The sequence below is a fragment of the Sparus aurata genome, chromosome 11 (assembly GCF_900880675.1).
Source record: "Sparus aurata chromosome 11, fSpaAur1.1, whole genome shotgun sequence".
NCBI classification, from domain to species: Eukaryota; Metazoa; Chordata; class Actinopteri; order Spariformes; family Sparidae; genus Sparus; species Sparus aurata.
In genome coordinates this window covers 30,910,821-30,935,209 of record NC_044197.1, presented here as the reverse complement: position 1 = coordinate 30,935,209, position 24,389 = coordinate 30,910,821, and the positions used below count along the sequence as shown (strand labels likewise).

The following is a 24,389-nucleotide window of genomic DNA, read 5'->3' as shown; positions in this document are numbered from 1 at the left end:
GCTAATGTGAATATCAGCATCAGATTAGTCAAATATTAATTACCTCATTTGACATCCGGCACTCCTGCAAATGAGCGTTTACAGAGCTGGACTCGGCCCCGGCACAGTGTGTGTTTGTGCTGAGATGATGGGAGGACTGGTGGGGGTGGATGTGGCCAAAGAGGGAAGTGTCAGCAACAATACCATCTCCAGCCAAAGCAGAACATTGTCTATAACACAGAACATATAGTGCAGGTCCCAATCTTTTTTCTGTGTGATGCACACACAGCCCTGTATATGAAAGCTGCTGTACCTGTTAATTCTAACAAAAATCACTGTTATAGAGTGTTTAGTCAGTAATCCATGTCTCTCTCTTCCCTGTGCTCATGCAGTTAAAGATGAAAAGAAATGTTCTAAATGTTCTGGTACCAACTTTATAACAATATGGACAGAGAAGTCCATAAAGAGACAGTTGGGCAACGTGCAGAGTGCAGGATCCTCCTGTTGTGGTACCTACAACAGCAATGGCAGAACGGGGAAGGCTGGGTACTTGTTTTAAAGCAGAAGAAAACAACTGAAACCTGCTCGTCCGGTGTCATCAAAGTCTCTGGATAACAAACTGATTTTCCAAATATGGCATTTGCACCCTCAATGCACAGTTGAACCTCACAAATTAAGTAGCAGGGCACTTGTTTAAAATGTAAAACAACAACAGACTCCATACAGCTCATCCAGCATCCCAGTCTCTTGATGAAACAAACAAAAAACAACGGAACAAAACTAACATAAAATGGATCCATACAGCTAATCTGATGTAATCCAAAATCAACACTGAGAACGCTGGTCGTTTATTGTTTATTGCTTGTTTATTTTTTTTTTTTGCCCTAAAACATTTATTCGGATAGGTTTAAATACCAAATCATAATTTTTCATTTTTACAAATTAGCTGAGCACCTCCATAATCTTTCCCGCGGTAAACTGGTACATGGGAATCACTGCTATACAAGACAGTAGCACAAATACAGAAGCAGTTGTGTTTTTCATGCAGGGAAGTGTCAAGCACAATCTCATCCTCAGCATAAGCAGGACATCGCCTACAACAGAGACCATACAGTGTAGAGGACAGAACAATTCATACACTCTACTACCATCACTAACACACTGTGCTAATAAACTCTTATCATTTCTGATTCAGTCTGTTGCAGCATTTGCAACTCATGCATACATTTAAATGCATAAAAACTAAATCTGAGTAAGCCCTGCATAGACGTTCATCTCATATTTTATAATGTTGTTTATATCAGGTCAGCATCAGAACATCAACACACATGTAACAAATCCTCTATCTTTTCATGACTGGCTGAGGGAATGCACAGTCACTGGTTTCCCTGCTTTAACTGGAGCTGACTCACAGCCACTGGAAGGCATCGTACACAGTATTCATCACGGTCCATAAATTCTCTCTCAAACACACACACACACACACACACACACACACCACATATCCCAGGCAGAGCCCACAGATCCTTCAGAAGAAGTCAGTTTTTCCTCCTCACAGGCGTTGTTGTATTCGGCACAACAGCAGCTTAACACTGCCCCCTACTGTCACACATTCACTGTTCATTCAATGCAGAAGGAGGGATCAGTTGACCTACATGTGATCATATTTAATCCACACTACTAATGATTTGTTTCTTTTTCAACATTACCCTTTACAACCAGCACAGCTAATCATTTGGAAATGTTGGTTTCACGGTTACCACTAACAATATTTGGTGTTGGCAGCCGGCCACACAGAGCGCTGGTGTGATTTGGGATCTACAAAACTCGAAAAACTAAATGCATCAACTTGAACTTAAATGCCCAAAGTTCTGTGAGTGTGTAACTTTAAATAATACAGTGTGTTTGCTCTTCATTGCACTTGTGTCTGTGTGACAGCTTAAACAAACATTTATTCAGTCTTTCAGTTTTTCTCCACACTGGACATGTTAAGTACTCTTATTATTGGTAAATAAAGTCCTCCAGTGTTAGACGGTCTGGTCTGTGGTCAGCTGATGTCCAGGACTCATTTTTCACTCTGCTCACTCTCATGGCATTCCAGCGCAGGGGGCAGCGTGGTCCCACAGGGGCCATGGAAGTGGAACCTGAAACAAAGAAGAAATTGTATGTATCTGTATCTTGTATGTATGTAATGTATCTGACTTTGTGACAGTACATTAAAACGTACTTGAAGCGCTGGGTGGCTGGTGTGTTTTCCATGTTGAATTCAGCCACAGGGACTCCTCTGGCTGCCACCTGAGGAGCAAACATGGCTGCTGGATACACAACAGATGATGTGCCAACCTGCAGAGAGGGATATTATTAAAAATTGAAATACCTAAAGTTAATTTATTTCACTAAAGATTTCAAGGAGAATTTCTCTACAAATAACAATTTACTTTTTTCTTTGTTTAGTACAACATACTTGATTTTTACAAAGCACCAAATTTAACATCTAAAATGTTATTCTTCAAAATAACACAGCAAAAGATATTTATTAAGCATTTATTATTTCATCTTTTTGTATGAAAAAGATTTTGACAGTCCGGAACACCTTTACAGGTGTCAAACTGTCTGATTATGCGGAGTTCTGTAGCTGTACGGTTGAACTGTGTTTTTTAAATCATTTGGAGCAAAATATCAAACATTTATACAATTTAAGAGTATGGAAATAAAATGTGTCAGTACCACGAGGCAGAGGTCACAGCTGTCCAACACCTGCTCTGCTCGGGTTAGGATGTCTGAGTCCAGAGTCTCTCCAAACCAAACCACAGCTGGTCTCAGGAGGCCGTGACAGCCTGTCTGCTCACACCTGAAACAACACACACACACACACACACACACACACGCATACACACACATACACACTTTGTCGAAACAAATAACCTCATTTCAAAAGAGCAGAGTACTTAAATAGAAAATGTGTGTGTCTTACCTGGGCAGATACTGAACAGGGATCTCAGCATCGTCTGTTTTTGGGTCTGGAGCTCTGAGGAGGCAATTTGACAAAAGAGGTTTGTCACTGTTAAGGGCAAATGTGTCATGATTCCTGATTTTGCCGTGTGTTTATTGTGTTGTGTCACGTTTGGATTTTTCATGCCTTGTGCCTTTAAGTTTTTCCTGTGGTCTGCCCTTTGTCTCCCTCTGTCTGTCTGCCTTGTTCCCTCCTGGTCTGCTCCTCTGTGCTCCTCCCCTTCGTTAACTCACCTGGCTTCCTCCCTCCTCTCTCTCCTCACCTGTTCCTCTTTGGTATTCAGTGTCTGTGTATTTAGTCTGTGTGTTTCCTTCACTCCTCGTCCGGTCATTGTATGTCTTCCGTATGGTTTTGTCTGCCCCTGCTCATGCCTGCTCCTGTTGGTTCCCTGTTCCTTCTGGTATGTGTCTTTGGATTTTGAGTTTTGCATTTTCCATTTTGATTTGAACTTTGGTTTTGATTTGTACTTTGCCCTTTTTCCTTTGCACTTTGTTGTTTCGCTGTTCAGTTGCTACTTTGTTCTTTCGTCCCCGTTTTGTCTGTTTTGGGTTTTGCATTCAGCTTTAAAATAAAGCTTGCCTTTTGTTCATCACTGATCTTGCCTCATGTCCCCTGTTTTACTGTGTTTGGGTCTAACCCCTTCCTCCTGAGTTTTCCCCCGTTTACCAGAACCTGACAAAATGTGCTCCAAACTTTTTAAATTATAAACTGATCTAAAGCACGGCTCCTATAATTCATGTAATTTAATGTTGTCCCTATCTGATGTTTACATTTTACTTCGTATAACAGCTACACAGTGCCCACACTTACAATTTGTAAACCATTTTAGGTAAGATATGGTTGACAATCCCCAGCATTACAGCTATTTTCCTAATAGTTAGTGTTTTGATACAAAACATACAATACAATTATAATAAAAAAACCAACAAACATGACAACGCACATCCAAAGCAATACTTCCATTAACTTACTTCATTTTATTTTATGTTATTTCATTTATTCATCTGCAGTGTTTCCATTTAATTTTAATCATCAGTATGACCTGAGAACAGTAGGACACACAGTTCAGGATCAGAATTACTGTAAACAGAGATTAGTTTTAACATCAGTTATTAAAATGCTTTGACATAAACTTTCAATCTTAACATAATCTTCTTTTAATTCAAGACAGAGACTGACTGTAGTTTGTAGAACATTTAGATGATTAAAAACATTCATTTTGAATGTCAGATAAGTGGCTTTTAAAGTGTCACAGATTTTTAGTTTCATCACGTTATCAGATTTTATTCAGCTTTGTGATGTCTGACTGAATTAAACCGACTTTTTCTCCGCTGGTAATTTTTTGCTCAAATAAATTTGATCGATATCTTTTATTACAAATGTTCATATTGTTGAGGAAAACAGTCCACATCATCAAATGACATCAGATGAGGCTCTCACCCCTTTCCCTCCAGAGCGGCACAGATGGGGCTCTTGTAATTGGCTGCTTCATGACCACAGCTCATACACCGTGTTTGAAACAGACTTCCTGGATTATCAACACATGAGATGTCAGATTAGTACTGAAACATGTCAATCAATCAGTCAGAATAATAAAAAAAATGTACTACTATTTTAACAACTGTACTGTGTCATATATCAAATAAAAATGCCAAACATTACTCTAGTTTGAAGATTATGAACATTTTTCTTTAATGTAATTTCTAGAAATTCAAGAATTGTTTTCTCAGATAATTAATAGCTTCTCCGAATTTAGTGAAAATAATGGCCATAATTAATTTTCTAACATCCATGGTGAAGCCATTAAATCTCATTTAGTCCTCAGTTCTCTTGTCCAATCCTTAAAGTCTAAAGGATGGAAGAGATCGGTATTTTTGCTTGAAAAAATTGTCATAATATATGAAACATCAATTAAGTATTTAGAATTTCCAGCAGGCTAGAAAATAGATTACTCTGATTATGCAATCCAAGCTAGGATTGGGTGTCTGCACTGTTTTTCTACTTGCCATGGATTTCCAGGATGTTTTTGGATCCGGCGCGGTGGTGGAGCTCGTCGATATTCTGAGTGATGATTGTTACCGTACGTCCCTGTTTGCTCAGTCGCTCCTCACACTTGGCGATGGCCAGGTGAGCGGGGTTGGGATCTTTAGTGCGCATCACCTCACGCCGGTAGTGGTAAAACTCCCAAACACGGGAGGGATTCCTGGAGAAGGCCTCTGGAGTGGCAAGTTGCTAAAAGATGAAAATGTTTGAAATCGTTATTTGTTATAAAAATCAGTGCTGAGCAAAACGTTGCCAAGACAGCTACTATCACTAAAGCTCCTTTCCCACAGTTGCAGCTCTCTATTGCGTAATACACTTGTCAGTTTATTAGTTACTCCTAGCTTAAGCCAATTCAATCAATACATGAGTCCTGTAGTAAAGACTACCTTTAAGAATGTTAAAATATTGAGTTTTCTTGTTTTAGAGAGGTGTCGATTCAACGTTATGATTTTTTCAGTTTGTACTGCTGGTGTATTTTATCATATTGCATTACTGCATTATACGGACTTCTTTTATTCTGTCCACCCTATTTACATCAATTAGGGTTGACTAAATAACAGAAACACCTCTCAGTATACTGGGACATAGTTCAGTAATACAAACCCCAATTCCAATGACGTTGGGATGTTTTGTAAAACGTAAATAACAACAGAATACAATGATTTGAAAATCCTTTCCAACTTAAATTCAATTGAATACACTAAAAAGACAAGATATTTAATGTTCAAACTGATAAACTTTATTGCTTTTGTGCAGATATACACTCATTTTGAATTGGATGTCTGCAACACGTTCCAAAATAGCTGGGACAGCGGCAACAAAAGACTGGGAAAGGTGAGGAATGCTTAAAAAACACCTGTTTGGAACATTCCACAGGTGAACCGGTTAATTGGAAACAGGTGAGTGCCATGATTGGGTATAGAAGGAGCATCCCCAAAAGGCTCAGTCATTCACAAGCAAGGATGGGGATCTTACAGTTTAAGAACAACGTTTCTCAACGTTCTATTGCAAGAAATGGAGGGATTTCTTCATCTACAGTCCATAATATCATCAAAAGATTCAGACAATCTGGAGAAATCTCTGCATGTAAGCGGCAAGGCCAAAAAACAACATTAAATGCCTATGACCTTTGATCCCTCAGGCAGCACTGCATTAAAAACCGACATCATTCTGTCAAGGATATTACCACATTGGCTCAGGAACACATCAGAAAACCACTGTCAGTTAACACAGCTTGTCCCTACATCTACAAGTGCAAGTTAAAACTCTACAATGCAAAGTGAAAGCCCTATATCAACATCCAGAAATGTCGCCGGCTTCTCTGGGCTCAAGCTCATCGGAGATGGACTGAAGCAAAGTGGAAAAATGTGCTGTGGTCTTAACAAGTCCACATTTCAAAATGTTTTTGGAAATCATGGACGTTGTGACCTCTGGGCCAATGAGGAAAAGGACCATCCAGACTGTTACCAGCGCAAAGTTCATAAGCTAGCATCTGTGATGGTATGGGGGTGTGTTAGTGCCCATGGCACAGGTAACTTGCACATCTGTGAAGGCACCATAAATGCTAAAAGGTACATACAGGTTTTGGAGCAACATATGCTGCCATCTAAGCAACGTCTTTTTCAGAGATATCCCTGCTTACTTATGCAAGATAATGCAGAGCCACATTCTACACGTGTTACAACAGCGTGGCTTCATAGTAAAAGAGTGCGGGTACTAAATGTGTGGCGCATTATGAAGGGCAAAATATGAAGGTGGAGGCCCCACTGTTGAGCAACTGAAGTCGTATATCATGCAAGAATGAGAAAAATTTCACATACAACACTTCAACAATTAGTGTCCTCAGTTCCCAAACACTTATTGAGTAGAGGTGGGTGCAATTCATCGATGTGGCGCTGCATCGCGATGCGTCACGTGACGATTTGGCATCGATTAATTAACGCCAATGCTTTGCCGCAAGACCGGGACAAAAAACACGTAACCGGAACCTTAGCGCGCACGCCGCCTGGCTGTTTAGTGAGTGGGACCACAACAAACGGAGCAGTAACGTTAGTTTCGGTTAGCGGTGCGCACTATGGAGCCGCGCTACAAACTCCCTCACCAATGAGTGTGAGTGCCACTCTGCTCTACTGTGTTTGTGTTGTGTTCACCTTACTGTACTGAAGCACCAGACTGAATAAGTTCACATGGATTAAAGTTCTCTGTCGCTATGACGGATTTCCGTCATTCAAACTTCACAGAGGCGACTTATGAGATCAATGTAGATCGGAGAACAAATGTTGACCGATCTTTATTGACAGATTGTCACACTCTACAGCCAATGGTATCGTTAACAGCGTGTGCGCGTCTGACCAATGACAGTGTAGTGATCCCACACAGGGCGGGATCTAAACACGGAGCGGCGCTAAAGTTTAGTTGCTTAGCTAGGAAGAACTCGTCGCGCTGCTACGTTACCAATTAGCTTTTGAGTTTAGTCAACACGTGAGAACTCGTCTGACACGGCGAGTCTCCTGTTGTGTGCTACATGTGTGAAATAACAACTATAGTCTGGACTTTGTCTGCAGTGTATCTGTGTAAAACACCGTGAGTTACCATGGTTACAGGAACGCCCTGAAACTTTATAATGATGATCAATAATAAGTTTTTGGTTAGTTTGACTGTACAAAATCATGAATGTAGCCTGACTGTAGCTCAATGCTGAAATCTTGTATTATAACAGAACAAATGTAAAGCCTCAGAGCTTCTTTGATTATTAACAGTATGTTAGTGATGACAGAAAGGTGATAACTCGCCATCAGACTGACAAGGCTGCAAAAGTTGCTGTTTGTATGATGTATTTTTCTGTTAAACGATAAGAGGCTCACTTTAACAATATTATTAATAATAATAATTAATGATAATGATGATGAGAAGAAGTAGAAAAATAGCGTACTGAAAAGTTCTGTAGATGGTTGATTATTTGAAAGAGTAAAACTTGAGAGAAGCTTGGCAAAAAAAGGCACAGTTTGATTTCATAGATTGAAAATTACATTGAAAAGACAAAAAACATTTTAAAGAGCATATTGCAGGTTAAATTTTTTACAAAATGCATGTGTAATCTGGTCCAAAAATTACCTTTTGAAAAGTTGATTGAGGATTTAAAATGTTATTCAAGACGTTAGGGGAGTGTTTAACCGAAAAAGTGACAGTTTTGAGCAAAGTGCCAAAAACCGCTTTTTTTTCAACATCGTGTCATATTACGTAACGAGAGGGAGTTATATGCTAGCAGCAGCCATAGCTCAGTGTGGGAGTAGGTACGTTATCAGTAAGAGCGGTTGTGTTGTAGTGAGTCAGCCGTTTTGTCTCGGTCCGGAGAGCTTGACGGTCGCGGTGATTTATTTTCATCACAAACACTCGGTGAGTTAAAGTTTTTAGCCGGTGACAGACGCGTTTTTTTATGCAGAAATGTGAGGAAGAGTCGGTAGGACAGGCGGGAGGACGGACAGGAAGACGGACACTTCTCCACATACAGCTGTGGTGTTTGTTTTCCTCATATAAGCTGCCAAAGACAGTTACAGTTACTACATTACTTTTGTTCGGTCCTGTAACGTTGCTTTGTGGGACATTTCTCTGTATTTAGTTGAGGGAAGGACCTGTGCAGTTATCAGACTGCACAACCGACACACCCCTGCTCCGCACTTCCGGATGGTTACACCCCGCCTTTCCGAAACCCCGCTGTTCCGAACATAGACTTCAATTCATCGTAATGGCGGGGTTTCCCTCTTTTTTCAAAGACCCCGCTATTCCGAAAAGTCTATTGGGGAAACCCCTCCATTCCGAAACCCCCCCACTCCGAACTAACCCTTACCTTAACCCACTTCAGAAATGTGTGGGCGGCTGGAAGTAGGGATTTCAGCACCACGGATAGCGGTGTTTAATTTCTGAACAGCTGTGTTTTGGGGGGAGGGTCGGAAGAGCGGTGTGTCGGAGTGGGGGGGTTTCGGAATGGAGGGGTGTCGCAATGCAGGTGTGTCGGAATGTCACGGCGTCCCCCCTCCGGATTATCCGTTCACACTGGGACGGCTCACAAATAATGCGGGCTTGATACTACCTCCAGAGGCAAATCAGCGCTGGAGCGAAATTTCCCCCCTCTCCTCATCTGAAACTTTCACACAGGGGAGGGTGCAGAGAATTGGCGCAGGATCCCCGCATGCAAACGGCAGTGTGAAGAGGCTGATGTGACTTAAAAAAGCTTCAGTTTTGGTTCAAAAAGTTTCAGCAAAGACCAAAGGACATTCTCACAGAAGGTTTGTGGACAGATGAGACAAAGCTCGAGCCTTTTTGAACCAAAACTGAAGCTTTTTTAAGTCCCATCAGCTCTTTGTACACAGATGCAAAATGAAACATACAATAAAACTGTACCTACTGTGAAACATGGATCAGGCTCAGTTCTGTTCTGGTTCTGCTTTGCTGCAACTGGTACACAGTGTCTTGAATCTGTGCAGAGTTCAATGAAATCTCAAGACTATCAAGTCATTCAGAACCCAAATGTGCTGCCCAGTGTCACAAAGTCCAGATTAGGTCACAGGTCAGGGGTCGTCCAACAGGGTAATGACCCAAAACACACAGCAGCTACAAACACCCAGGAATGGCTGCGAATAAAACACTGGACAGCTTCTTCTATGAGCCCTGATCTAAATCCTGTTGAACATCTGTGGAAGGCGCTGGAACATGCAGTCGGGAGAAGGAGCCCTCGAACCTGAGTCAGCTGGAGCAGTTTGCTCCTGAGGAGTCTACAGGTGCAGAAGTCTGACTAAGAGTTACAGAAATCACCTGACTGCAGTGATTGGCTCAAAAGATTGTGCAACAAAATATAAAGTTCAGATTAGGTTAAGGGTACCATCATTTTTGTCCAGGTCAGTTTCATTATTAATTTCCATAATTTTCTTTTAATGTATTGTTTGTCACCTTTGTCAGTTTCAAGTTATTTCAGTGATAATTGTAGGTTTCCCTTCAACAGGACCAATTTTGTTCACGTGTGTAAATGATCTACAATTTTGAACACATTTTCAGAGTGACATTTGGTAATTGTGATTTGTTTTTTTATTATTAATTTCCACCCAAATGAGGCCATTCAAACCCTTTATAATCTCCTCCTTCCTCTGGAAACTGCTTTCTAATGGCAGACACAACACAAGCAGGTAGAGGCTTTCTGATGTGCCTGCCCAGAATGCCATAGGCCCAGCGGACAATCTGCCTGGGGATAGGGACAAAAAATTACTATGGCATCAAAAACTGTGACACAGGTAGTAATGATTTTTTTATTTTTGCATTTAATTGTTTATATATATATATATATATATATATATATATATATATATATATAAAACTCTCTGAAGTGAAACAAACACCGTATGTATGAAATCCACTGAGTCTCTCACAATATCCCTAACTTATTGTGAGTAGTGTATATAGCATTCATATCCGTAACTAATGCGTATAAGCTAACACTGGTCTCTCACCAAGACACCTGCCGTACTCTCCACTGATTCTCCTGGCACCACAGCTCTATCTCTCTCCTCTGGCCATTAATTCTTCCCCCAATCTCTCTCTGCTCTCTGGGTTGCACAACGGGCTCGTAGTTATACGGCTGTGGTCTGTCATATGTGTAATTGTACACATTTAAAGTTTCCTCGGGGTCAGAACCGGCACCAGAATCCATTGTTTTCCTATTGTTCAAATTGACCGCTCTCCCTCTGCCTACGTCTCTTCCGGTCAAGCGTTTTCAAATGCGGAAGTAAAATCACAAAAACGGCCACCAAAGCCTAAATACAGCATGTATAAATATAATTTTAATAAAAAAATGTTCCTACATTATTTTTCTAAACATTGATGTAAGGGGGGGTCTAACCTGCAATATGCACTTTAAGTGTGAATAGAACAGCTGTTCAGATCATCCTCCTCCTGTAAAACACAGTTGGTCAAATATTTAAACTTGATGTCTGCATTGAAAATCGCAATAATCGAAGAATCGTGGCACCAATAATAGAATCGAATCGACAATCATTATAATCAAAGAATTGAAGAATCGAAGCTCCCACAATCGAAATCGAATCAAATCGTGAGGGACCCTTGTTGGAACACCCCTATTATTGAGTGTTGTTAAAAGGAAAGGTGATGTAACACAGTGGTAAACATGCCCCTGTCCCAGCTCTTTTGGAACGTGTTGCAGGCATCAAATTCAAAATGAGTGAATATTTGCTAAAAACAATAAAGTTTATCAGTTTTAACATTAAATATCTTGTCTTTGTAGTGTATTCAATTGAATACAAGTTGAAAAGGAATTGCAAATAATTGTATTCTGTTTTTATTTACATTTTACACAATGTCCCAACTTCATTGGAATTGGGGTTTGTATAATCATAGAGTGGAGTACCTGTGCTTGCCATTTCCTCCAGTAGCCTCCTTCCCCTCTGAAGGTGGGGACTCCGCTCTCTGCACTCACTCCTGCTCCGGTGATGATGGCGATACTGTTGGCTTCGGAGAAGATCTTCCTGAATGCTGCCAAATCTGAGCACAAAGGCATAACACAAAATTTAAATGATGGAAGTTCAGTGATTTGTGGATAATAATTGCTCAGCAAGAAGATGCAACAGAAGCAGAAAAGGTGAAAAATAAAGGTGACCTGAACTGGGCTGGGCCATCTCTTTGAAATGCTGTTGTCTTTTTATCCGGGCATACAGCTGAGAGGTAATTAAGGCTCTGCAGGTGAACTGGCGCAAAATCATCTGGTTTAACCTAGAGAGGACAATATTACACTAGTCACTCTGGGAACACAGCTGATGTCAACTCAGTTTGTGCCTCAACCCACTGAGCCAGAATGAAACTTTTAGAGACCTCCTTTCAACATTCAATACTGGTTTTCAAGTAACATCTTCACAAGGTTCAAAATGAGAGTTTTCATGTCACATTTGACATTGTTTCAAATTTAATTAAAGACGTGCAATGGATCAAAATTATAGCTTTTATGATGACCCAGTTTTACTCCATGCAGCAAAAGCTACAGGGTGGAATCAAACTTCCAGACTGAGCCTCAATACATGAAGGAGATACTCAACCAGGTAGTTTGCAGTGTTAATTTTGCACAATTAAACAAAAAATAACAAGGATGATAAATGATATACTGCACAGTGCAGGAACAAGCTAAAACCCCAGCATTCTTATTTGACGCCTCTACCAAAATTGTTAAATATCACAAATTTATAGAAAACACATAATTTACATACAGAGCACATAAAAACATTAAAATAACAGAAACAAAATACAAAGGCACTGCAAACTGTAGCCTCCAAAAGAATCATAAAGGCTAGCAACCGATTGGCTTTACTGAATACTATGTTTGGATCATCCAACCTTGGACCCCAACAATAGAGAGCCGAAATCGTGCCGCTTCCAGTTTGCCTCATGGGTCCTTACTTGAGAAAAACTTGGTATGGTAGTGAATGGAGAAAGATAAATAACTCTGCGATCACGTTTGAATTATGTCATGAATCACACATGAAGTTCGTCAATTTAAAAAATAATTTTCCTAGTCAATAAAGTCTCGGTTTGTCATCAAACTAATGAAATATCAGACTGTGAAAATCCGTAATTATAAAGACCACACAGCCAACGGCCTCATTAGTGACTTGGTATCATTCAACACTCACATAAACCCATGATTTAAACACTACAGAGCTGCTCCTGTATATAAGCAGCTCACAGAACTAGTCAGCTCTCCTTTCACATACCTGCAGTTGTGTTATGGACAGTTTATTGTGATTTTAATCTTTTTTAGTACCTTCTCTGTGCCGAGTTGGCAGCCATGTTGGTGTTGGTGACGTCTGTTGAACGAGACGATGTAGTTTACAGAGCGGTTTAACACAGAACTAGATTGTATTTTACTTTAAATACTACAAACTGCAACTTTATTAACTTGGCTGACAATGGGGATTGGATGACAAAAACATGGCATTTGTAACACCAATCCTTGTGTCTTTACACTGGCCGGCCATACAATTCAGGATTCATTTTAAGATCCTGCTAATCACATTCAGAGCCCTGTGTGGTGAGGAACCAGCTTTACATTCAAAACCTCATTATGCCTTAAACCACAGGTAGGACTGTGTGCTCCACTGACCAGGGTGGGTTGGCTGTTCCTCCACCAGGCTAGAGAGAAAATGAGACTGTGCTCTAGTAGTAGTACTCCTACACTCGAGAACTTACCTAACGTGGACACATTTAAAAAGCAGTTTAACACTCATCTATTTAAACTTGCTTTTGATTAACGTGTCTGCAATTTTATATTGCTATGTTTCGCCAATAGTTTGCTGGCTGGCTGTTTTTATGTTGCTTTGTTTACATTTTTCTGTCATTTTTGTTGTGAAGCACTTTGTGACTTTCTGCTCTTGAATGGTGCTATACAAAGACCAGCATATGTTGTGTTTATGGTCTGATATTTCATTAGTTTGATGACAAACCGAGACTATATTAACTTGGAAAATTATCTTTTAAATAGACAAACTTCATGCTAGTAACTGGTCATCAGCAAGACCAGCATAATGTTCTTTTGGTGCTGGTGTCTGCTGGTTTTTCTAGCGGGGTTCCAATGTTGAAAATATCATGTCTTAAATTATGCATCAAAAACGTCCATTCTAGCTCTTCAGTGGACATCTTTTGAACATCTTGCAGATAGTTTTGCTCAGTGGAAGTTGACAATTTTTGGACAGGGAGTTATTTCTCCAAATAATTATACAAAAATGTTTTTCACACAGAAAAAGTCGAAGGTAACTCAGATGTCACTTCTGGCCGCCATCTTTGTTTAGATAGACTAAAACATGGCAATTTGGGAATCGTAGAAACTAAAAGTTGACCTACTTATGTTAACAGAGGAGTGTTAAATCAGTCTGGACATGTCTTCAACACTTAATTAAACTAAGTGTTGTCAAATTGTCATATCAGAGGTTTCTTCAAAGCTAGGCTCGTAATTTACTTATCTTTCTTTCACAAAACTCTTCAGGTGATAAACGCGATGATGAGCTAGCTGTGGGAGACGACCTGTTGTTAGCTTGTAGTTAGGTTAGTTTCGTTTTCAGGAAGGTCATTGTGGCTTTTTAAAAGCTTACAGGTCGTCTAAGTCAACATAAACAAGCACAAAGCTAACATGCTAAATTACCTATTGTACTCGAAAATAATGCTATACGGTATTAAGATGGGCAACAGTAATAAAGTGGTAATATGACAGTTTTCTGTTCTTCAACAGGCATGGACCCTCCTGCGCAGTAAACTGAGCCTGTCTTAGCTTGTAGTAGGGTATGCTAGCTAGCTATGCTAAGAGCATGTCGAATGGAAGCTAGCGCTGGTACACGGCAAGGCGGCTGACAGCGGCTTCACAAGCACATTACGTCCGAAAGACAGTGTCATGATCCTGGATGTATATGTCCAGGGATGGGGGGTGAGGTCCTGCGTTTGAACTAAAGTTTGCTAATGCTCACTAGCTACCTGTCAGACCGAAGTCAACCCCGTTAGCTGAGGGAAGCAGGAACTAGTCGGTGTGTTTTCGCCGTTAAGTCAGTGGGTGGACAATGAGCCTGTCAACGGAGTCAGTGAGGTAAAAACACAACCCTGAAGAGCAAGGGCGTAGGAACCGGGGGGGACTGGGGGACGTGTCCCCTCCAATATTGGAGACAGGCGCATTTGTTCCACCCAAAAATTGTACCGAGGAAGAGAAAATTATTTTATTTGGAAATCTTTTACTCATTTGCTTTTATTTTGAAAGCGCAACAAAGCGTCTTGTCACCAGCCCGCCCCGCCCCCTCACAAGCGGGAGTCTGCAGCTGGCAACAGGTCAGAAGTATTAAGATGGAAAGACAGCAGCAGCAGCTCTGTGATTTCTTTCTCATGGGGAAGAAAAGAAAGAAAGGAAATGTGAGTTGGTAATAATTTTGTCCAGGAGGATAATTATATTACACATACCCACGTCTCACACCTAGAAAGGAGTTAGTCTGTCTGTGTGTTTTTCGCTTGTTCTTGACATTCCCATAGGTATTTTTCTAAACCTTATTCATCTCCACTGCTTTCATATTAGAGATCAGATGAAGTTCAGCTGGAAACTAACACTGGTGAGGGTGATGCAGGGAGAGCCAGCACTGCAGAGTTGCAGGTAGGTGCTATTATGAAGGGTGAGATGATTTTAGTTTGTTGATCATGAGAGGAAGTTTTGAACATGATAATAAGTGAACATGGTTTAATTTAAACAATAATATAAAAAACATGATTTTAATATTGCACTAGCTTTCCCATCTACTCATTTAGCAACAGTGCAGAGGCTGCAGGGATCATTCCTGGATTGCCTCTTGAGGTACGTAAACTATTTGGGCAAGTGGAAAACCTGGTCAGGTTGCTTTTGGTAGTCCCTGTTTCATCCTCTGAGGCAGAGAGAAGTTTAAGTGTCTTCCGCAGGCTCAAAACTTGGCTCCGGTCCACAATGACTCAAAACAGACATCAACATGTTGCTGTCTGTCATGTCCATCAGGATAAACTCGACTTACTGGACAAAAAGTCATTTTGCAAGCAATTTGTGGCTTAGGAGGAAAACATTTTTTGGCTCTTTTGCCTAGGCCAGTGTTTTTCAACCTTTTGTGTGCCATGGCACATGTTTAACACTGGAAAAATCACATAGCACGCAAATTATTGAATGCAGGACTGTACAGTGCTATCCAACTTTTATTTGTAACAGAAAACTACACAGGAATTGATATTTATCAGCTCATTACATCTATTCTAATGTCTTTTTCGTTTACCTTTACCTTCACAGGCCAGTTAGTTAGTAGAAATGTGTCACACTCATACTTGTCAACCCTCCCGTTTTCCCTGGGAAATTCCGTTATTTATAATATAATCATCTGTCGCTGTCTTCACATTTACATATTTTCCCTTAAATCTACCGTGTTTACCCTCCGGCCCAGCAGATGGCAGTACAGTAGTTGTAGCGCCCCAAGTACACATGGAGATTCACGAGATTCGTGATTCAAGCGGGATTCGAGTCGCGAGATTCAAAAAACCGTGAACATGAAGTGAAAATGGCCAAAGACAGTTTGGGTCATCATACTGTAATATTTATACTTATGTCATAGGCTACTTAGGGAATTTCTTTTTTTTTTCCCATCCAGCCATCATGAACTCTAATATTGTAAAGAAATGCTATTTTAATTATTTGTTTCAAGAGAGGAGTTATCTAAGTCAGAGTCCTGCACGGGTGAAAAATAATGTAGGCTACTGTGTCACACTGTGGACACAGATGCAGGACACGCCTGGAGAGTTTTACGATTGCCATTTTCAAGGCGTCACTTATCATCAGTCATTATTAGTAACACAAATGATAAGCATTTATATTTCATATGAGCTCATTCATGCGTGCTTGCGCCCTCCCAGAACTCACATTCCCCAAAACTGTCTTACTTTCACTTTTAAAAATTGCGTCCGTCCAATTTTCCTTCGGGCGTCGGTATCAATACCGGGTCGGCTCGGGTGCGGAATGTAAGTTGTGTCGGAAAACTGGTCGGATGCGGTGACCCGTGCAGGACTCCGCTCTAAGTGACCATTTTAATCCTCTAGCTAATTATCAAGCGAAATATCCAACATGCTTGTTAACGTCAAAGACTGCGGTGAAAGACGACGGTAAAATATTTCCTTTCTCTAACACTGGATTTATTTACGCCTGAATTTTGAAGGTGTGGCAGCTTCTATTTTGCCGTCGCGGTGTGCCACAGTCAATTACATGTAGGGGACACCCTGATGATCAGGCACACCTGATTAATCACTTCACCGAATAGGTAAGAACAGGAAATAAAAATGCCCACCTTATTTCAGGAGGTAGGAGCTGTAAAAACCATCTTGTAGTTTTTAAGTGGTTCACGAGGGGTAATTTAAATGTCTTGTACAATTTTCTAAAAATGTAAGGGGGGGGGATTGAAGTGTCTATCTATGCTCACATTATGCTATATAAGAAATGAGACTGACAACTTCTCTCAGGAAATCCGCAGAATCTCCTGCAGAATGAAAAAAGGAAACCCTTAAAGAGTGTATTTTGACAAGATGAATATGGGTTTTGAAAAAGTTATGACCTGCACCTTCTTCTTGTGCACTTCTGTTTGACAGTGTGCCTGCAGTGCATGGCTTCCCTTGTTTGCAAAGTTAATAGCCGTTTTTATACTGGGCAGCAGGCTGCCAATTTTAATATTACCGCGTAAGATAAGTAGCCTATATAAAGTTAGGTATATAAAATTAGTATAGTATATAAGTATATAAAATTAGGTCTCAAAATCATGGAAAAACAAGCACTTCTTTCTAATGTGAAACGCTGGGGGGGGGGCTTGTCTATCTGAACCCGCGGACAGATTATAATCATATGGATGCTGTTATAATGTGTAATGATTAAGATCCTGACCCACCAAACATCCTGGAAAGTGACGGAGTTAAGTTTTTCGCGCTAAATTACATAATTATACATAATCACCATCAGTAAACAGGACGCTGTCTGACTCTGTCAGTCGCGGGGACGGAGGTTGTTTTCTGGGGGAAAGCTCCCTGAAGTCTCGGTCAGGAGGGCTGGCGGTCGCAGTGATTTATTTTCATCACAAACGCTCTGTGAGTTAAAGTCTTTGCCGGTGACAGGCGCTGTTTTCTGAGCAGAAATGTGACGAAGAGTCGGGAGGACAGGCGGAAGACGGGCAGTGTTACACCCCGCCTTTCCGAGACCTCGCTGTTCCGAACATAGACTTCAATTCATCGTAATGGCGGGGTTTCCCTTTTTTTCAAAGACCCCGCTATTCCAAAGTCCATTCCGAAACCCCCCCCCCCCCACACACACACCGAACGGACACAATCAGAAAGGAAACGGAGGCTGCTCATTTATCCTATTTTCCTTTGTGGTTTCAAACGGATCATGTGGCTGATTAACCGCAAAACAAGCCTACTTCATATTAATGACATAACTCATTATGCTTCAGCTGGACAAATGGCTATGTTGAATTGAAATTACTTTATCATGCTAAATATCCGAAATTGTATGAAAATTGCTCCAATGCGTTATACCGATCTTCGTGCATATTCAGACACAGCCTGATATGGGTTCTGAGCAAAGGAATGTCTGTTTTCTCCCCCGGTCTGTTGTCAGCAGGAGCGTGGGCTGCAGGCTCGCGCCTGGGTGAAGTGGGCTCAAGCCAGAGTTCAGCCGGGAGAGAAAAAATGAGTATTTCTTTTGCTATGTGGGAGATCTCCCACAACAGAGTGGATGAGAAAGCAAGCATCAGAACGCAGAGTGCAGCCTTTGTCTGTCACCTGGTTCAGCACCCTGGACAGCTGCCTGTGTAACTGGATGTGGGAATTTGATGCATTTGAAGCCACGACATTTGGTCAGAAACGTCATATATAATAACATTGTTTCGAGTCGTAAACAGTTCTGTAAGTGGAAGAAATAAGAATAAATTAGGCTATTAGTGTTAGTCCTTCTTCATGTAAAGTTGTGTTACAGTCGCACAGCTGGAGACTGCTAACAAAGTTAGACACAAGAGAGAAACACTTTTAGAAAAATGGTTAGAAGTCTGTTACTTTTGTTCGGTCATGTAACGTTGCGTTGTGGGACATTTCTCTGTATTTAGTTGAGTGAAGGACCTGTGCAGTTATCAGACTGTCAGACCGACATGCCCTCGCTCCACGCCTCCGGATTATCCATTCACACTGAGATGGCTCACCAATAATGCGGCCCATATACTACCGCCACATACCGCCGGTGGGACCCACTGTCAGCGGGATGGAGAGGGTCGGCTGCGGTGGCCACATTATGCCCAGTGACCAGCATCAACGGACTCTGCAGAAATCCAGACATTACCTGGTGATAGTTGCTGAAACTATCAGGGGCAAAGTGGACACTGCAGAGACGGGTGTTGGTGGTGATGTTTAACTCCCCACAGTAACGTTAGCTCCTCTTGACAAAATCGATCCACCGTTTCCTTATGTTGTCCTCCTTAGGAAACTTAAATAAGCTAACAGCGCCGTCACCCTGCACGCTGTGGCATCTAGGAAAGATGCACAAGCGATGTGGAGGAGACATGACTGGTTAGCTGACTGGTTGGCTGGTTAGCTAGCTGCAAACTATTGTAAGCAATGCTTCACGACTGGAGAGTGAGTGGGAGAACCGCTGAAGCTGACGCGCTGAACGTATTTATACCACTTACGCAGCAGGGCCGGGTTTATACAAATCATATGGCCGCGTTACGTAACGCGGCCATGATTTGCATGATTTCTGACCCGCCCATTAAATCCTGAACACAGAAATGTTGAAAAACAGTTTGTGAGCCTAGCTCCAAAATTAAATTCTAAATGGTCGAATGGCTTTTGCATGTTTTAAGTAAACACATTTATGAACTGTTTAATGTGTTTAGAAGAAAATGGCTGATTTTGCTTTACACGGACTTTAAGATGAGCAACTGGACAGCCGCTGAGATCCAGGAGATGCTAGCGTCTCCTCGGTCTCTGTAGCTGTCTTCGTTGTCCGCTTGTTGTTGTAGTGGCAAGCTACTAACGGTCGCTTCTTTCAAATTAAAAGCCCCACGCTAAGAACCCAGTTCTAAACTCCAATGGGGTGCAATGTAAAGTTCTTATTTTGAAGACAAATTCATTGTCTTTCTGACAGAGAATGCAACGTACTTTTACGTTCAGCCTCCAGTCAGTCCCCTCACCTCAGCATCATCCACGCACACATGTTCGCAGTTCACTGATAATCTCTTGTACACGTCCATGTCCCGTCCTGAACGGACATAATAGCAGCTAGTCTCGTGCCAGTACTCAGTACTAAGCATGAAAACAAGAAATGACGGAACGGAGTGCGTAGAAAACCAATGCGCACACAGTATTCTGCCCCTCCCACACACCGTGCTGATTCGCTAGCACACCACCAATCAGAGAATCCAATGGCTCAGACGTCCGGCGGCCCACCTCCTCAGACTTCGCATGCTCAGTCGGATCCGACAACGTCCGCGTGGCTCTGAAAGCTTCCGACGCACCTGAACACACCAAACATATTTGATCCCGACCTAGTCCGAGTCTCTCCAAACGCTTCAGACTAGAGGTTTAAAGTGACAATGCTAAGAGTTCTTCAGAAAAGTATCGTCATTCTACAGATTTTTCCTAAATCATGATCAACAACAATACTACAAGTTCTGCAGAAAAATACCTTTATTTTACAGATTTTTGCTAAATTATTACAATCAAACACTTTTAATAAAGTGACAATGCTAAGAGTTCCGCAGAATAATACCATTATTTTATAGATTTTTCCTAAATTATTACAATCAAACACTTTGAATAAAGTGACAATGCTAAGAGTTCCGCAGAATAATACCATTATTTTATAGATTTTTCCTAAATTATTACAATCAAACACTTTGAATAAAGTGACAATGCTAAGAGTTCTTCAGAAAAGTATCGTCATTCTACAGATTTTTCCTAAATTATGATCAAACGCCTTTAATAAGCCTTAAAAACCACATTGGAAAAACAGTCAAATGACTGGCAGCTACGACTGCCAAACAAAAACCCTAAATATTTTCACTGTTTCAATTAAAGTAGGGTGGGGAACTTAATTACAAATGAAATACACACCACTGTTGATTCTAATACCCCTTTATTTAATGTACTGAGTTGTAAATTTACAATATCGACCAATTATTCACGAACAATTCTTCAGAGCCCCCCAGGAGGAATTGAAAAACTAAAAATTGTATTTCACCATATGTGTATCTTTTCTGTTAACAGTACTATCATCATGAGGTCATGATTTCACCTTTGAAACAGGTAGAGAGCAATTGGGCTGAGGGGGTTGTGGTCTGTTGTGTTTTAGCTTGTATTTCCAATTCAGTTATATTCTCCTGATATTCTCCTGACCATGTGGGGCTGTAGTTCTGATAATATTTGTAGTATTTGTGGACAAACATTTTCTTCTTGATGTAGAACACTGAATATTCAGTGTACTGTTAATTAAGGTACTACTCAACCATTTGGTAGACCACACTTTAAGTCACTATATTTCAATGATAAATGCATCAAGCTTAACTCAACCTGAATGAGCCATCTCTACCGTTCGGTGTAGCTGTGCAAAGCTAAAAATATCCACTAGATGGCACTGTGTGTGTGAGAAGTATGCCTTTTCAGCATTGCTTCAAACAGGAAGTGATACAGCGAAAATTCATTCATCGTTTGTTGAGGCATATCGGCGGGACTTTCAAAGGTAAGACTGTTTTGTTGGCATATTACCATTTCAGATGAGTTGTTAAACAGAATTATGTAACTTAATTCAACAAAAATAAGTCTTATAAGGGTCAAATAATTTTTTCAAAACGGGCTCTACCAAACGGTTGAGTTGTCTTTTTATGGTAAAGGTTTAGAAGCTAGCTAATTAGCTAGCTAGCTATAATAAAAATTAGCTATTAATGATGAAAAAAAGGGTTAGTGTTGTTAAAATGATTAATTTAAAGGGATAATTTGTGTTTTCTATAGTTGATCTGTTTCCTACCTTAATCACCGATCAGCACAGCTTCAGTTTGGAGAAGTAGAGAGCCGCTCCAGCCCAGACGCTCAGCTTTGTACTGCAGTGAACGGGGTATCGGAATTTAACCAACTAAAACAAGGCTCACCTAAAAAAATCTACATCAGTTCAAGTGTACATTGTATAGGGAAAATTCACAGCACTTTACATGGCCTTCAGAGTTACCTTTCTTTTGACACTACATTTTCTCAACCATAGAACCTCTATATCCCTTCACAGTTGCGCTAATGCGTAGGGTTTTAGGTGCTTAATTTCGCTTTTTCGCTGGACCCCGTTCACTGCATTTCAAAGCTGAGCGTCTGGCTGGAGTGGCTCTCTACTTCTCCAAACTGAGGCTGCGCTGATTGGTGATAACGGTAGATCACCAGATGGTAGATATGTACTTTATATGACCCCATTTAAAAAAACACGAACTATCCGTTTAATGTCATTCAGTTACATATTTGATGAAAAACGTTTTATCAATATCATTTTTTTTTACCATTTCTGTACTGTTTATGGTAAATATCAAGAATAAATTTGAAGAATTAATACCAATTCTGGTGTTACTATTAATTTCATAATTTAAAATTGACTATGTTTGTGTATTACCATATGAGCATTGTAAGAGTATATGGTTTGTAATACAAATAATTTTCTTTATGTTTCAGACATGATAGATGGACGCCAAATCATTTTACAGTGCAAGACCACGCACTTTGCTGGCTCTTGTGCCAGAAAATCCTGAGGACTCAGATGTGGATCTGAGTGATGATGACCCCATAGATGATCCAGATTATCTGCCCACACCAGCAGAAGACAGTGGTGACACTTCCTTTGATTCAATGGATGAGGAGGTAGTTGCCTCAAAGAGTTCATCCTCTAAACCACCATCCAAAAAGAAGAGGAGAATGGGGAAAAACTCCCTGAAAACGGTTTCTTTGGCAGAGCTACAGAACACACCTGAACCATCACCCCCAGGTGAAAAGGAAGGCAGAAGAAGATTGTGGCGGCATGAAGACATTGAGGCATTCCAGGTTCCAGACTCAAGTTTTAACCCCCCTGATGCTGTAAAGACACCCTTTCAGTATTTTAAAATGCTCTTCACAGATGAGATGATTATACATATCTCTGAGCAAACCAATCTCTACGCTGCCCAGGAGCTGGGAGATCCAATCAGCACCAGTCCTGAAGAGATAGAAAAATACCTGGCAATGCTCCTCTTCATGGGTGTTTTCAGTTTCCCAGCCATCGATGACTACTGGTCCACTGAGTCACGGTTCAGTCTGATAGCCGATATTATGCCAAGGAGGAGATTCAAGCTGTTACGCCTTTACCTTCATTTTAATGACAATCAGCAGTGCGATGGCAGTCCAGACCGGTTCTACAAAGTCGGCCCCCTTTTTGACATGCTCCGTCAGCAGTGTCTTCTGATCTCATCCACATACCAGCACAGCGTGGATGAGGTCATGGTGGCGTATAAAGGCACAGGGGCTGGCTCTCTCCGCCAGTATATTGCCAACAAGCCAGACAAGTGGGGCTTTAAATTGTTCTGCCGGGCCAGCTCATATGGCATCATTCATGACTTTACGCTCTATCAGGGGGCGTCCACATTCTTCAATGTGGACCTAACTGAGCAGGAGGAGGCACTGCCTCTAGGGGCCAAGATTGTGACAACACTCTGCAACACCATCACACTGCCAAGACTTTCAGTCGTCTTCTGTGACAACTTCTTCACCAGTTTTGACTTGGTCCAGAACCTGCAAGAGAACCTGGGAATCAGGTGCATTGGCACTGTCCGACATAACCGCATGGGTGGAGCGACCTTAAAGAAAGACAAAGAGCTGATGAAGGAAGGACGTGGAGCTTTTGACTTTGTGTCTGCTGAAGGGCTGCTCGCTGTGAAATGGTTCGATAATAAATGTGTGAACCTTCTTAGCAGTGCCTGTGGGATCACACCTCTTTCCTCTGTCAAACGGTGGAGCAAAGAGGCCAAAGCAAAGGTCGCTGTCACGTGCCCATCCCTCATCCCTGCCTACAACAAGCATATGGGAGGCATTGATCTGTCTGACATGCTGGTACACATGTATAAGACCCCGGCGAAATCCAAGCGATGGTACCTTCCTCTGTTTGGCTACATCCTTGACCTCTGCATCTCAAACGCATGGCTTGTCTACAAGCGGGACTGCCGCCTCCTGAAAGAAACACTGCTGTCTCTCAAGAAGTTCCGTCTGGCAGTCGCACAGACCTTGGCTCAAGTCAACAAGCCAGCATCCAAAGTTGGCCAACCTTCATCAGCCTCTCCACCACAGATGTCGTCAAACAAAAAATCCAATACCCAAAGACCCTCCCACCCACAACCAGATGTACAATATGACAACATCGGACATTTGCCACTTCACTCTAACAAGCGGGGGCGATGCAACCTCTGTCCAAAGGGAGTGTCGAGATGGAAATGCCAGAAATGTCATGTATTCCTGTGTATGAATGCAAAGCAGGAGTGCTTTGCAGCATACCATCAGAAATGAGTGGCACACGTCCCATGTGCCGACGCCCTGCAGCGGACCTGGGTTCGACTCCCGGCCTGGGTCCCTTTGCTGCGTGTAATCCCCCTCTCTCTCCCCCTGTATCCTATCATATCTTCAGCTGTACTATCAATAAAAGGCCCAAAAAAATACTTAAAAAAAAAATAAATGAGTAAGAAATGAGTAGCCAAAATAAGGGCTGTTGCACCGCTGCTGTTGCACTCCT

The 24,389-nt window shown here is 41.4% G+C and overlaps 2 protein-coding genes across 3 annotated transcripts; one reads left to right on the top strand and one right to left on the bottom strand.

Moving 5' to 3' along the window:
- Positions 1-1,258: 1,258 nt before the first annotated feature.
- On the bottom strand, positions 1,259-14,718 carry LOC115591480 (NAD-dependent protein deacylase sirtuin-5, mitochondrial). 2 transcript variants are annotated; one of them, XM_030433536.1, is made up of 9 exons: positions 14,555-14,718; positions 11,700-11,812; positions 11,451-11,584; positions 4,999-5,224; positions 4,433-4,520; positions 2,954-3,007; positions 2,707-2,830; positions 2,207-2,322; positions 1,259-2,123 (listed from the first exon to the last, which is right to left on the bottom strand). In XM_030433536.1, the coding sequence occupies exons 2-9, from the start codon at positions 11,800-11,802 to the stop codon at positions 2,045-2,047; spliced, it is 924 nt and encodes a 307-aa protein (XP_030289396.1). In that variant the 5' UTR covers positions 11,803-11,812; positions 14,555-14,718; the 3' UTR covers positions 1,259-2,044. The 2 variants fall into 2 exon arrangements, with proteins under 2 accessions (XP_030289396.1, XP_030289395.1); XM_030433535.1 differs by lacking the exon at positions 14,555-14,718 and adding an exon at positions 12,855-13,544.
- A 7,600-nt stretch (positions 14,719-22,318) lies between these two features.
- Positions 22,319-24,166, top strand: LOC115591596 (piggyBac transposable element-derived protein 3-like). Its single transcript, XM_030433732.1, has one exon. The coding sequence runs from the start codon at positions 22,319-22,321 to the stop codon at positions 24,164-24,166; it is 1,848 nt and encodes a 615-aa protein (XP_030289592.1).
- Positions 24,167-24,389: the final 223 nt, after the last annotated feature.